Source organism: Balaenoptera acutorostrata, chromosome 1 (genome assembly GCF_949987535.1).
Source record: "Balaenoptera acutorostrata chromosome 1, mBalAcu1.1, whole genome shotgun sequence".
In the NCBI taxonomy this organism is placed as follows: domain Eukaryota; kingdom Metazoa; phylum Chordata; class Mammalia; order Artiodactyla; family Balaenopteridae; genus Balaenoptera; species Balaenoptera acutorostrata.
The window spans coordinates 76,240,632-76,253,587 of record NC_080064.1 but is presented as its reverse complement, the minus strand read 5'-3'; the positions used below and the strand labels follow the sequence as shown (position 1 = coordinate 76,253,587).

General features: G+C 35.0%; 1 protein-coding gene across 7 annotated transcripts in view; it reads left to right on the top strand.

Annotated features, from left to right (window-relative positions):
• COL24A1 (collagen type XXIV alpha 1 chain) overlaps positions 1-12,956 on the top strand; it is a 389,632-nt gene that overhangs the window by 48,571 nt on the left and 328,105 nt on the right. For all 7 annotated transcript variants that reach the window (XM_057550626.1, XM_057550622.1, XM_057550627.1 and 4 more), the window contains 2 exons: positions 6,887-6,940; positions 10,070-10,123. In XM_057550626.1, the coding sequence (XP_057406609.1) occupies positions 6,887-6,940; positions 10,070-10,123 (108 nt within the window). The remainder of the gene's footprint in view (positions 1-6,886; positions 6,941-10,069; positions 10,124-12,956) is intronic.

Genomic DNA, 12,956 nt, shown 5'->3' with positions numbered 1-12,956 from the left:
TGACAGACTCTAGGTTCATCCACATCAAGGTTTGGAAACTTTTTTAAAGGGCAGATCTGTTTCAGTTTTGCTTACAGTATTAGTGCGAGTCCATTAGTCCAAGAATATAGTATTTGCTTCTAAAGTATAGCTCTCCCTCAATTTCAATGGAAAGGTATTTATCAAACTATTTACCATGTTCTTCTAAAATGATGTGGCTCAAACCCCAAACTTTCTCCTGTAGTGACCAGCAGCTGAAATTTGTTAATTCTTTCAGCCTTTTAGTTGTTGATTTCTGCTGAGTTCTTTGGAATCTATCTCATGAAAACACATGTCAGGATCAGCCAAGAATTGAAGAAAATCTATATTCAAGCTTTCGGGGAAGCTGACTTTCTTTCTTTCTAGGATTTTCTCCCTCAGTTTGCGGTTATTTTGGTACTCCTACGCTCTGTCCTCTGCTACCATTAGCCAAAAGGTTTATGTTTTTCTGCTTGAATTCCAGCCACTCTGTGCAGACTGGGAAGTGTCTTTAGAAGAAAGGCTGTATAAATGTGTATTAAACCAAGTGTGGTTTCTTCTTTCAAGAGTTGAATCCCCTCCAGCCCTGTTTTTTATTGTTTTCCTGTGCATTCAAATAGTTGTTTTACATATCTTGTCCTGACTTTACAATTGTAATCTTCAGGAGGATTAGTTGCATATATGCTACTCTGCCACTATCTGAACCAGAATTCCCAAGAGTTCCTTTTTGATTGTATTCAATTTGAGAGGACTATTTAACATCCAAGTGGAGATATAAAAAGGGTATATGGATCTGGAGTTCAGGGAAGATATCATAGCTACAAATATACATTTCAGAGTCATCAATGTATATATGGAATTTAAAGCTATGGAACTGATGCGGTCACCTAGGGATGAATGTAGACAAAGAAGAGAAGTGTCCAAGGACTGAGTCTTGGGGTACTTCAGAGTTCAGTGTATTAGGAAGATGAAGAGGAACTAGCAAAGGAGACTGAGAAAGAATGACCAATGAGGTAGGATAGTGGTAGGGACAAAAGTCTGAGTAGAGTAGGTCTAAGAGAGAATGGATGGAGAGGAAGTCTTTTAGTTAACATAGACAACTTTCTAGGAGTTTTTCTCTAAAAGGGAACAATATAATGGAGCAGAGAAGGGAGATGTGGGCTCAAGGAAAGTTATTTTTTAAGATTGGAGAAATTACAGTGTGTTTACTTGATGACGGCAGTTATCTTAGAAGTAAAAATTAAAATAATGTAGGGAAGACGGTTCACCAATAATGTCCTGGTGAGAGACAATGGGGGGGTTTGGTTATGAAGGCAGAGTATTTCAGAACAGGTTAAGGTGAGGTGTAGTGGATTTGGTTATGAGAGCTTGTGAAAGGTGAAAGCAGGATAACCATCTGAGAGTAAAGCGAGAGAAGTTTTGAAATAATCATCTCTGAAAATGGGAAAGTGAATCGACTGAGGCAATTACTGGACACACCAAAAGACAAAGTAAAACAAAATCAATGTAAGAAGTCATGAATTTCAAGTGAGATTTGTCAGCATTATTGTTTTCTCTTAATCACATTCAGCTGCTAGGGATAGGGTCAAAGTAGGTAAAGAGTTTATATTTAAGATTTTCCAGGTAAGCTTATAAGACAGAGGGAGAAACAGGCAGTGGTGTCATTAATGTATGCAAGGAAGTGATTAGAATATAAAACACGGGTATTTAGGCTAGCTAGGGATGGGAAGTGAGACCATGTGGGGGATGAAAGAGTGAAAACATGATGGGATCACATATTAGCAGTTCCAGTGGGTCAAATAATTGTTAAAGTTATAAGGGCTTAGAGTGAGCTAAAAAGATAAGAAGTGTTGGTTAGAGAGTATAGTGCTTAAAATTGAGATTATGGAGCTTGTGCAGTTATTGCTAATATTACAGCCAAGAATATTCAAGTGGTGCTGCCTCAAGATTATGTCATTTAGTGTTTCCTTTATGATACTCTACCAATTTAGCTCATTCATACTCTGAATTTTTAAATTCCAAATTCTTTCCATTAAAATTTTGCTGCACCATCAGTAATTCACTCAAGAGTTGTGTTCTCTGCTTTTCAAGATGGCCATAATTGTAACATTTATTTTAATGATTGTATTTAGTACTATTATTTTTAATACTAACTACTAACGTCTATGTAATCTATAGGGGATTTGATCGTAAATCTTTCAAGCTAATCTAAGTAGGTATTATTATTATTCCCATTTTTCAGAGGAGGAAATTCAGGTTCAGAGAGATTAAATGACTTTTTCAGTCTTTTCACTCTAAATCCCAATGCTCTTTCCATTATATTGTGTGGACTCCAATCTGATAAATTTGTTCGAACATCTTAATGGGTCTAATACCTTAGGGAGTTTCCCTCCTTATACAGAGAACCATCTGGAGATCCATAACAGTCTAAAAGAGCTACTTTGATAATGAGGATTTTAGACTATAGCAGATCAGTAAGATAGGTGGGACTTTTGGAATCCTTGAGTAGTAAAATGTAGGCAACTTCCTTTTCTTCTTATTCATACTCAAAAGGAGGATATATAGCTCCTTGAACAAAAGTCGTGTAGGAGTAAGTAAAAGTCAGTATTGAAGGTCAAAGTCAATTATGATTAATTTATAAACATTATTTTTAATTCCAAGGAGTTTTTGAAAAGCCAATCAAGTGTGGCTAAAAGTGTGTCAGGAATCATAGAATAAATAAATAAATAAATAGATAACAAATAAGTAAATATGATTTCCCTCATAAAAAGGAGGGAAAATGACAGAAATTTTGGAGTATTTTCCTTAAATGCAGAAAAGTATGCCCTACTTCCTTGACATTTCAGGCAAACTTGGCATGTTCAATAATCTCTTCCTCATGCATTTTATACTAGAATCAGTGCACAACTGGCCAGGTTAAAAGCATTTTCTTCATACTGACTTAAATTTCTGGTTCTAGAATATGAGATGATCAGTTAACTTAAGCATATTTATGTGGCAATAAGAGATTTGACATATATCTCTTTACATATGTTGCCAAGATGTATAAAGCTTATGAATAAGAAAAAGGTCTGTCTTTACATCTGATTTTTATTGCTTAATTGATTACTTTCTCCCACTCTTTCAATTTTTTTAAAGTGGAAGATGAAATGTCATATTAGATGATGATGTCAAGAAAGCTGAAAGATAATTATATTAAGGAAGTTGGTATATAATAGAAAATTCATATAGGACCGAAAAATAAGAGTTTTTAGTGTGAGAATTCTAAGTAAAAACATTGGTCATAAAAAAGTTATTTATATTCAAATTTCTCAAGGGCTATCATTTCTTAAGTTCCTTTTAAATATGTTGTAAATATTGCCTCAAATCAATTAGTTAGGCTTTATAATAGGTTAAAATATATAAAAATCAATAAGATCTTAATTTAACAGATGTTGTGATATGAGAAAGAAAATTGACCTGATTTACCAGTACTTTTCTAGGCACTCTTAACCAATTCAGTTAACTCTTCTGGACCTTATTGCTTCTTTCTCTATAAAGGGATTTGCTCTATAAAGGAATAAGCTCTTATCTCTCATAAATTCTAAATAGATTATCTTTTTTTTAGATGAACAGTTGAGTTCTTAAATATTAAGATATCACTAAAGCCATTTGTCAGGTCCCGTAATTTTGTAACCAGTGATCTAAAATTGCATTAGTGGTAGAAGTGGTGATAGCTATGGAAGGGAAGAGGTCAGACTGGAAAACAACCTTTTCCTTAAACATTTTTTTTTGTTGCTTGGATATAGGACTCTGCCAATGAAGACACATTTCTAATTTGTAAAATGAAAAGACTTACTGGGGAACATGAAGGACTTTTTGTCTTTCTTCTTTCATCAGTCAGCTTGAGAGCTATTTCAGGAGTATCCCTCCCATACCATTCCCCACCTCTAACTTTGAACTGTAAGCTTAACGTTTTATTTCACCGAGAAACTAGAAGCAGTCAGATGAGAATTAGCTCTCATTTTTTTCCCCATTACCAAGGCTAGTGACCTAATATCTGTACCCATATATTCTACCTTTGAAATTGTTGTACCAGATTAATTGTTCCTACTGAAATGTCTCTGCTTGGACCCTGGATCCCCATCTCCTATGGCATACTCAAGAGAAATATGCATTTCTCCCAACTTATGCTCAATTTTTTCCTTTTTTCCTAGATCATTCCCATCAACAAAATAACTTGCTATATTAGTTTCCATCTTGACAAAAAAATTTAAAAGCCTAAGCCCTCTCTTAGAACTCACATCTTCTTTCCCCCGAGATGTGCTGTACTCCTCTTATTTCTCTACTTGCCTTGCTAATCAAAGTTCCTGTCTTACCATCCATGACCTTCATGTGTTCTTCTTAACCACTCCACTGATACGACACCTATCAAGATCACCAACCACCTCCATCTCTCCCAGCAGCCTCTCCTCACGTGACTCACTTTTTCAGCAGTAGTGGACACACACAGTTGGCCATGCCTTCATTCTGAAAATGTCTTCACTACACTTGGAGGCTCCACAATCACCTTGTTTGCCTTTCAACTTACATGCTGTGTCACCTCATTCTCTCTTGCTGTCTTTCCTCCTCCAATTTCTAAATATTAGAACATATTTAGTGAACCATCCTCCTTCCTCCTCTTTTTTCTATATTTACACTTTTTCTCAGTAGTCTCACCCTTTACTATGGTTTCAGATACAATTTATATTCTGGTGACTTTTGATATCCAGCCTCGGCATCCAACAGCACACACAGTATCTCCACTTAGAAATCTAAGAGACCTTGCTTTTAACATGTCTGAGAGAGAACTACAGCTGTCATCCAGTCCTACTGTTCTCCCCAATCTTTTCCATCTTTGTTGTTTTCCCATTGTACGTGGACTTGATGCCAGTCTGTCTCTCTCACTTCTCGTCCTGGAAATTCTGTCGGCTCTGCCTTCAATATGTATTCTGGGTTTGGAACCCCCATAATGTCTGTTCAACACTACAGCCAGTGGTATCTTATTAAAAGTGAAGACAGATCTGAGTAAAAGCCAAACCACAAATCAGGCCCTATAATTCTTTTTGTGTTCTGGCCGCTTTTGTCTCTCTGAAGTGCACGCCTGCTTCTCTCCACTTAGCACCTGTTACATCGGGCAACCTGCTGTTTCTCAGACAAACGTCAGGCCCTTTGCACTTACTCTTTTCTCTGCTGGGGATGCTCTTAGTGATCTCCCTTCAGGTATATTTACAACTCCCTCCCTTACCTCTTTCAATTCTCTGGTCAGATCACCTTCTCAGGGACGGTTCCTCCCACTGCGCCCAAGAAAAGAGCCCTCTGTGTCCCGGCTGGTCACAGTTCCCTTCCTCGGCTGCTGCTTTCTTCCTGACACTTATCTATACAATAAATTGTATTTTTAAAAATTTCCATTTATTTTTTATTTTTTTCTCTCACACTGGAATGTTAGCCTAAAGAGGACAGATAACTTACCTGTTTTGTTCATCCCTATGTGTTCAGGAAGTTGTTCAATAAATATCTGTGGAATGAAAGAAAAAAAAAAAAAAAGAAAGTATCCCTGAATATGTGAAGGAAGACATGACTGTTTCCCTACTTCCCATAGGGTGAAAATAACATTTAGAAATGGAAAATTATTATTAGCTAAGAATGGTAATGAAGTCAGAATTTGAATGATAAAGAATCTCAATTCTGTATTTTATGAAGCATGAAATAGAAAAGGAGATATTTTGCTAGTATGCATAATAAGAAAGAAAGAGTACTTTACTATTGTACCAAAAAATTTTGGTTGAAACCTAATGTCATATTTCTCTTGATATATAAAAGATAAAGATTCCCAAAGTATGAAAAATATCTATTTTTATAACAGAATAAAAAGAATTTTGGCAGTTAGAGGGTTTTTTATTTTTGTTTTATTATAAAAGTAATGCATGTACACTGCAAGATTTTGGAAAATATTTAAACTTGGAATGATGTTTTAAAATTTTGAGAATTATTATAAGCAGTTCTCTTTTACTAAAAATAACTAGTTTTCCCATACTAAAATAGGAATTATAACTCAATATGTCACAAAAATGGAAAAGTTAATAGAGCCTTTATGTAGTTCCCTTGAAGAAGGATGTTTCATTTGTTCTCTACATCTGTGTCTCTATTTCTGCTTTGCAAATAAGGTCATCTATACCATTTTTCTAGATTCCACATATATGCGTTAATATACGATATTTGCTTTTCTTTTTCTGACTTACTTCACTCTGTATGACACTCTCTAGGTCCATCCACGTCTCTACAAATGTATGGATGTGGATGGATATGAAGGGGGAAAGGGGTGGGGTAGGAGGAATTGGGAGATTGAGATTGACACATATACACTATTGATACTATGTATAAAATAGACAACTGAGGGGAACATACTGTATAGCACAGGGAACTCTACCTAATGCACTGTGGTGTCTTAAATGGGAGGGAAATCCAAAAGGGAGGGGGTATGTGTATATGTATGGCTGATTCATTTTGCTGTGCAGTAGAAGCTAACACAACATTGTAAAGCAACTATACTCCAATAAAAATTAATTAAAAAAGTAAAAGTGACAAGAGTTACCTATAAAAAAAAAAAGATGTTTCAATCGTAGTATAACTTTATTGATTAGAAAAATCAGGTATGTCTGGGGAATTTCTAGGAATCTTCTCAACATTTAAAATTAAGGATAAGTGAAATATACACTAAAAAGGTAAATAGTCCTTGTACATCTCAATTTCAAATACATAATTTTATTCATTACTATATAATGTGTGTAGCATCTGGCAATGCATACAACCAAAGAAGTATGATATATGTAATTTATGTTTCATCAAGTGTTTTATAACTTTTATTTAGGGCCCCAAAGGAGATCCAGGTTTTTCCCCAAGTCATGCAGTTTCTGGAGAAAAGGTAATTATTCGTCCATGAAATAAAATCATGGTGATATATTTCAAGCTTTTAAAAATCATTTTTATCTTTTTTAAATGTAGATTTTACTTGATTTCAGACAGAATATATAGATAACTATTGGATTTTAATGAAAGAAGAAATATTTGAAGAATCAAGTAAACAGTATTATCAGCCCAACTTTTCACTTTAAATCATACCATTAATTTTTTTGAGTGTCTACTTTGTCATGCCCTTGTGCTACCTGTGAACTAGGAACAGATGGGGCAAAAAATTAGAACAAGATACTTTTGGTCCTAACCTCAAAAATGTTGCTGTTAGTATGGATGCCATTGTAAATTCTAATGCCATTTTACACCTTTGTTTCTAGAATAGTTCTACATACTTACCTTGTTTAAGTCCCACAGTAACAGTGAGGGAGGTGGTCATCATTATCTTTTTTCCATTTGAGAAAACAAGATTCATAGAATTTAAGTGGATAGCAAGTAGATGAATTAATGATGTATCTAAGTTTTCTGACTTTCAGTACAGTATGCTTTTTATTTTATCATAATGCGCTCAAATACACATACGCATTTAGATAAAAAGAAACTAATGTTTCAAAGTAAAGATAGCAGCGAAAATCTTTATTAAGAGGAAGATATTGTTTTCCAGTGAGGATGAATACAAGTCAAGTATTTAGGTATATATCTGGGAAGCTTTATTTAGACATGCACTTGATGAATGTGATACAATTATAGGATGTTTTTGTTTATGTAGTGTAAATTCACAAACTTTAAAAGTCCCTGAATAATTTTTGTGGTTACTGGGTTGAAATCTTATCCTTTAATTGGTTTACAGAAACTCTTGTAAACGTAAGAAAAATTACATCACATTAATGGATATTATACTAGCAATTAAATCCTCAAATTTAATCTAGAACTGTAAGAATTTCATTTCTGTGATGGAACTGAATTCACTGAATCTAAATAATTTAGAAAAGGAATGGAAGTTTATTATTAGAAACAGTATTTTCATTGGTCCCTTAATTATTACAAGGAAAAAAATTCTGCAATCTGAGAAACATAAATGCCATCTTTAAAAATCTCTAAATATAAAACATTTGATTTCTTACTTAAAATTTAGAAATTAGACATCCACTCTCTTTTGGTGACTGCTTTAAATAAACTCCCCAAATTACACATTCAGATTTTATCAGATGCTTATTTTTATCTTCCCTTGTGGCTTCTCTGTACAAAATATAGGGTGGTTCAGTATGTGTACAGTATCTGTATAAAATATAGGGTGATTCAGCCTGTGAGTTGTGACTTGGAAGTATGTCAGTGGGTTTTTTTTTTTTTTTAACTTTTTGAGTTACTCATATACTAACTGTGGTCAATACTATATAGGAGAAATATGGTAAGATATAGGATTTAATAGAATGTTTTCATTGAGCTTTAAGTGAAATCCAACTTTCAAAATGAGATATTTTTAAAATGGTAACATTTAAAAACAATTTCTCAGAAATTATATTTACATACAATTAGGTTCAGTTATACTAGGGAGGCAGGATATTTATACATATACAATATACATACAAATAAGTAAAATACAAACATTAAATTGGTGTGAGTATTGGGGGATTGGGAAACAATTGAATTTTATTTTTAAACATTTAGCTATTTTTACAATAAATATATAGTCAATGATGAAACAATAAAAGCAATGCAGATTCTAGTCCTTCTGCATGTAATATCAAGTAAGTAACATCTCTCATAGAGCACACCTAAGTGTTTAATTTCTTGTGGGACCTCAATGGCAAACAAAGATAACTTTTAAATAGTGGTAATTTTTCCTTTCCCACAAGACGAGTGTGATATTATTATTCTTATTTTTCAGATGGAGAAACTTTGAAGGGAAATCAAGTGATCTACCCTTGATTAGAGCTAGTAGGAGATGAGCCTCCAGTCTCCTGTTTCCTAGTGCAGTTTTCTTTTCCTTCTATCAGAGAAATAAGTGTAAAAAATATATATATATATATGTATAAACCCATCATCCCATAACAAATGGAAGCCATCCTAATAAAACACTGAGCAAAAAAACATTAAAATATTAAACATATGGAAAAGCACTTTATAGTTAATCAGAAACATCCTTTTCCCTTCTGATTGTTTCATTTGGTGACATATTAAAGTAGATAATACACTGAAAATTAAATAGTGCGTAAACAGTCATTAACGAGTTTATTTAGGGTTATTAACTAAGTACTTTTTTTTTCTTTCAAAGAACATACTTTTTTCATGCACAATAACTTTGTCACAGGAGGGAGAGGGAAGGGAACAGAGGCGAAGAAGAAGTGTACCACGAGTAAACTGGTTTAAGATTATAGCCCCATTCCACTTTGACACGTTTTATCCTTGTCAGTTCACACAGCCTCCTCTATGTCGTTGGCCATTCTACCCACCACAGACACTCCTTCCCCCTCACTGGTATAATTTCTCCTTCCTACCCTGCTCTCAGGCCTTCATCACATTTGGGGGAAGGGCTTGGGGTGTGGGGACAGAAGGCCCTAATTTGCGAAGTTGGGTCTGTGAAGTCAAACACACGGTCCTCCCAATAAATTTTCACTGCAGCCCCAGAAACGGAAGTGCCCCTTTCCCTGGTGCATGACGAGAGCCCAGTTCTGCCTCCCACCCCCCAGCCCTGCCTTGAGGTTCCACGTGGGTGTCCCATCGGGCTGCAGGTCCTCACCTAGAAGGGCAGGCCTGAGCTGTCCACAGCTGCCTCACAAAGCACTGGTAGAATTTTTAAGTAGATTCCTTTACATTTTTAAAGCACGGTAGACTTTGGGAAAGATGAGAATTTGGGAAGTAAGGACATTCCTAGAGAAAAGGACATCAGAGAAAAAGAAGCAAGACCTTAGAGGTGGGGGAAGTACTGTCCAGGTAATCAGCACTAGAAGAGATAAGGGCTGGGAGCCTCAGAAAAGGTCTCGAACAGTCCCAGAAACGAGGTGGACCTTGAGCCAGATAGAGGAGATCAGAAATGAATGCAGTAAGATCTGGACATCCAAGGTGAAATCCTGCAGCAAGGAAATCATAATTTTCAATTCTCTTTCATAATATTAAACCTCTGTTTGTGTTTTGTTCTTAGGGTGATCAAGGTCTTTCCGGATTAACGGGGCCCCCTGGTATGCAAGGTGTTAAGGTAAGATGTAGTTTTACTTTGATGTATTTGGGTGCCATGTGGATCTCGGAGCTCTTCAGCTCCTAAGATCTCATTCTGAAGTTGAGCCCAAAGTCAATGTTTTAAACTCCTTTCCTCAGCAGTAGGAATTAGGGTGCTGTCCTAATCCAGGAAAGTGGTGCCCACCAAAGACAGGGTCTTAAGAAAAATAAAAGAAAACCCTTCAGATAATGATGGGGACAAAATTCACATGTAGGAGAAAGTCACTGATAGAATTTTGGAGTTCTCTTTTTTTATTACATTAGGGCAATAACTTACTTCTAAAACTTTGGAGTCACATTGTAACTTTTATATATCCAAAGTGAGGTACACTTGGATGTAGGTAAAATACTTGGCTTTTTTTTAAAGAGTTTCTAATTTTATTAGGAAATAATAAGCTCTGCCATGATATATACATGAATGTGAGGCCTGAAGCGTAAATAGAGTAGAAGTGAGGGTTGGGGATAGGTAGTAAAAAAAATAGTAGTCATATGCATGTGAGTTGGCTTTTTTCGGGTAAAAAGGAATAGTAACACAGCCTCCATAATTATTTCATAAAATATGCTGTGCAGTTTCCTGAATTAACACAAGTGTAAATTCTTCTCAATATATTCAGCTTGTCTTTTTCTCAAACACTGAGTTGTTGATTTTCTACAGGGGATGAAGAAGATACAAAATTTCTGTCTAAGGTATTAAAGGCCCCAAAATATTGGAGGGCAGTATTTGACTTGATATGGGCACCTAAATACACTTAATAATGAGCTATGTTGGTGTCTTATTGTGTCATATTCTTTTCCTCTTGGAAGATTCAGATTGGAGATGGTATTCTGGCTCTGGTTAATTTGTTCAAATTCCATCTGCCATTTTCTAGGTCCCGTCGACCTTGGGCAGGTTGCTTAACCTAAGCTTTAGTTCCCTCATGTGTAAAATGTGAAGATAATACTACCCACTTCACAGGGAGCTGTTGGGAACATGGAATGGAATAATCCATGCAATACAGTGTCAGAAAAATAGCAAGCCATTAATAACTGTTAACCATCAGCTATTTATCTGGTTTTGGAAAGGATCCTGACCTTGTTTGCTTCCCTTCATAATCCCTTCTACAGGGCACAATTGTAAATTGATTAAAAAGGTTTTGATCTCATGGAGTATTTTTCCTCCCATGACCATACCACACCATTGTTCTTATGGCATTTAGACTAGTCTTCATCCTAGATAGTACTTAGAATCTGACAACTCCTTTGAGGTTGTTGGTTGCTTCCATGAAACTGCAGAGTGATCGTTTGTACCAGAATTGGTCTTGACATACAGTCATGAATCTGTCTGATTAATGCTACTTAGTATACCTCTGACTGCTAAGTGTACCTCTGAGGAAACTGTACTGATGAATAGCATCAAACAAAATCTCATAATATGAAAATTACCTTAATAAATTGTATTTGATATTAAATATACAGTTATTGCATCCTGAAGAATGCCACTGTGTATGAGAGAAAAACAAACTAATCATTACTTTCCAAGGTTAATAATGCCCATGGTTCATGAAATTAGCATTCCAGAAAGGGAAAAATTATTGATAAATAAAGCTTGAGTCGTGATTGTGTAGAGGAGTATATAAAGAAATACTATAGAGAAAATTTTAAAAGACTGATTTTAACTATTAGAGCAGATTATCATTTTTAACTTTGAAGTTTTACTTACTTAAAGCGGAAGATATTATCTTCCAAGGACTTATGCACATATTATATGAGCCTTGGCCCATCGGTATTTTAAAATATACAGACCAAAAATAATATATTCTCAATAAGTCTAGTAAAGTGAAATAGCATTAAGTTAAACAAACTGGGTCATGGATACATATCTTTCACAGACTCCTTTTCTCTTACACAGTGTTTTAAACTTTTAAAATCTGGCTTGTATTGTTAACTAGTAGAAACAGACACTGTAGAAGTTAGGGATCTTGCTATGTTATCAATTAGCAACTATAGCTGAATTTTCTCTAGAGAAGGTTTAGTCAAAAGTATTTAGAAACCAAATTACTTTCTGATAAATGAAGCATCCATGGTTCACTATGCTTTGATAGTAGTTCAAAACAGTGTTGAAATATTTGAGATGATTTTGTAGTTTTTCTGAGAATGCTTTCCCTCTTTTCAGAGTTTGTCTAATAATGGAAACTGTATATAGACTTTTTAAAAACAAGTATTGCAGGAAAGTATTGCAGACATAGGGGCTCAATCTAAACCTAAACTAATTCTCCACATAGCAGGCTTGGAACAAGTTTCCATCACACTATCTACGTGCATGTCTTACTTTAATATGAATGTGCAGTAGAAATACTCTCACAGTGAGCTTGGTAGACTCTTTCTGTTCCTGTGGTTTATATGAAAGGCAAAAGGACCAGACTGATTATTTATGGAATTTACTAATTTTGGTTCATTTTTTGAACCACCTAGGTCATTCTCAGTTACTTCCTGCAAACAGGATCCATTCTAGGAGTACCTAGAATAAAAGTTCATATTAGTTATAACCTAGGGACTCCTATTCCTTCATCCTTTCAGTTCTACCCCTAAAATGCTACATGAATTCTTAAGGTCAAGACAAGGACTTAAGTTATTCATTCTGTAAGTGATAAATCTAAGATAAGCCCAGAGAGGTTAAGAGAATCGCTCAGGGTCACTCAGAGTTACAGCAGGATCAAGAGATACTACTTGCTGATACTGAATCCACTGTGCTTTTAACAGTCTGTGCTTATTATAAAAGATGAATAAGGTACTTGGGATTTGATTAATATGAAGTTTATTACATATTTTATCTA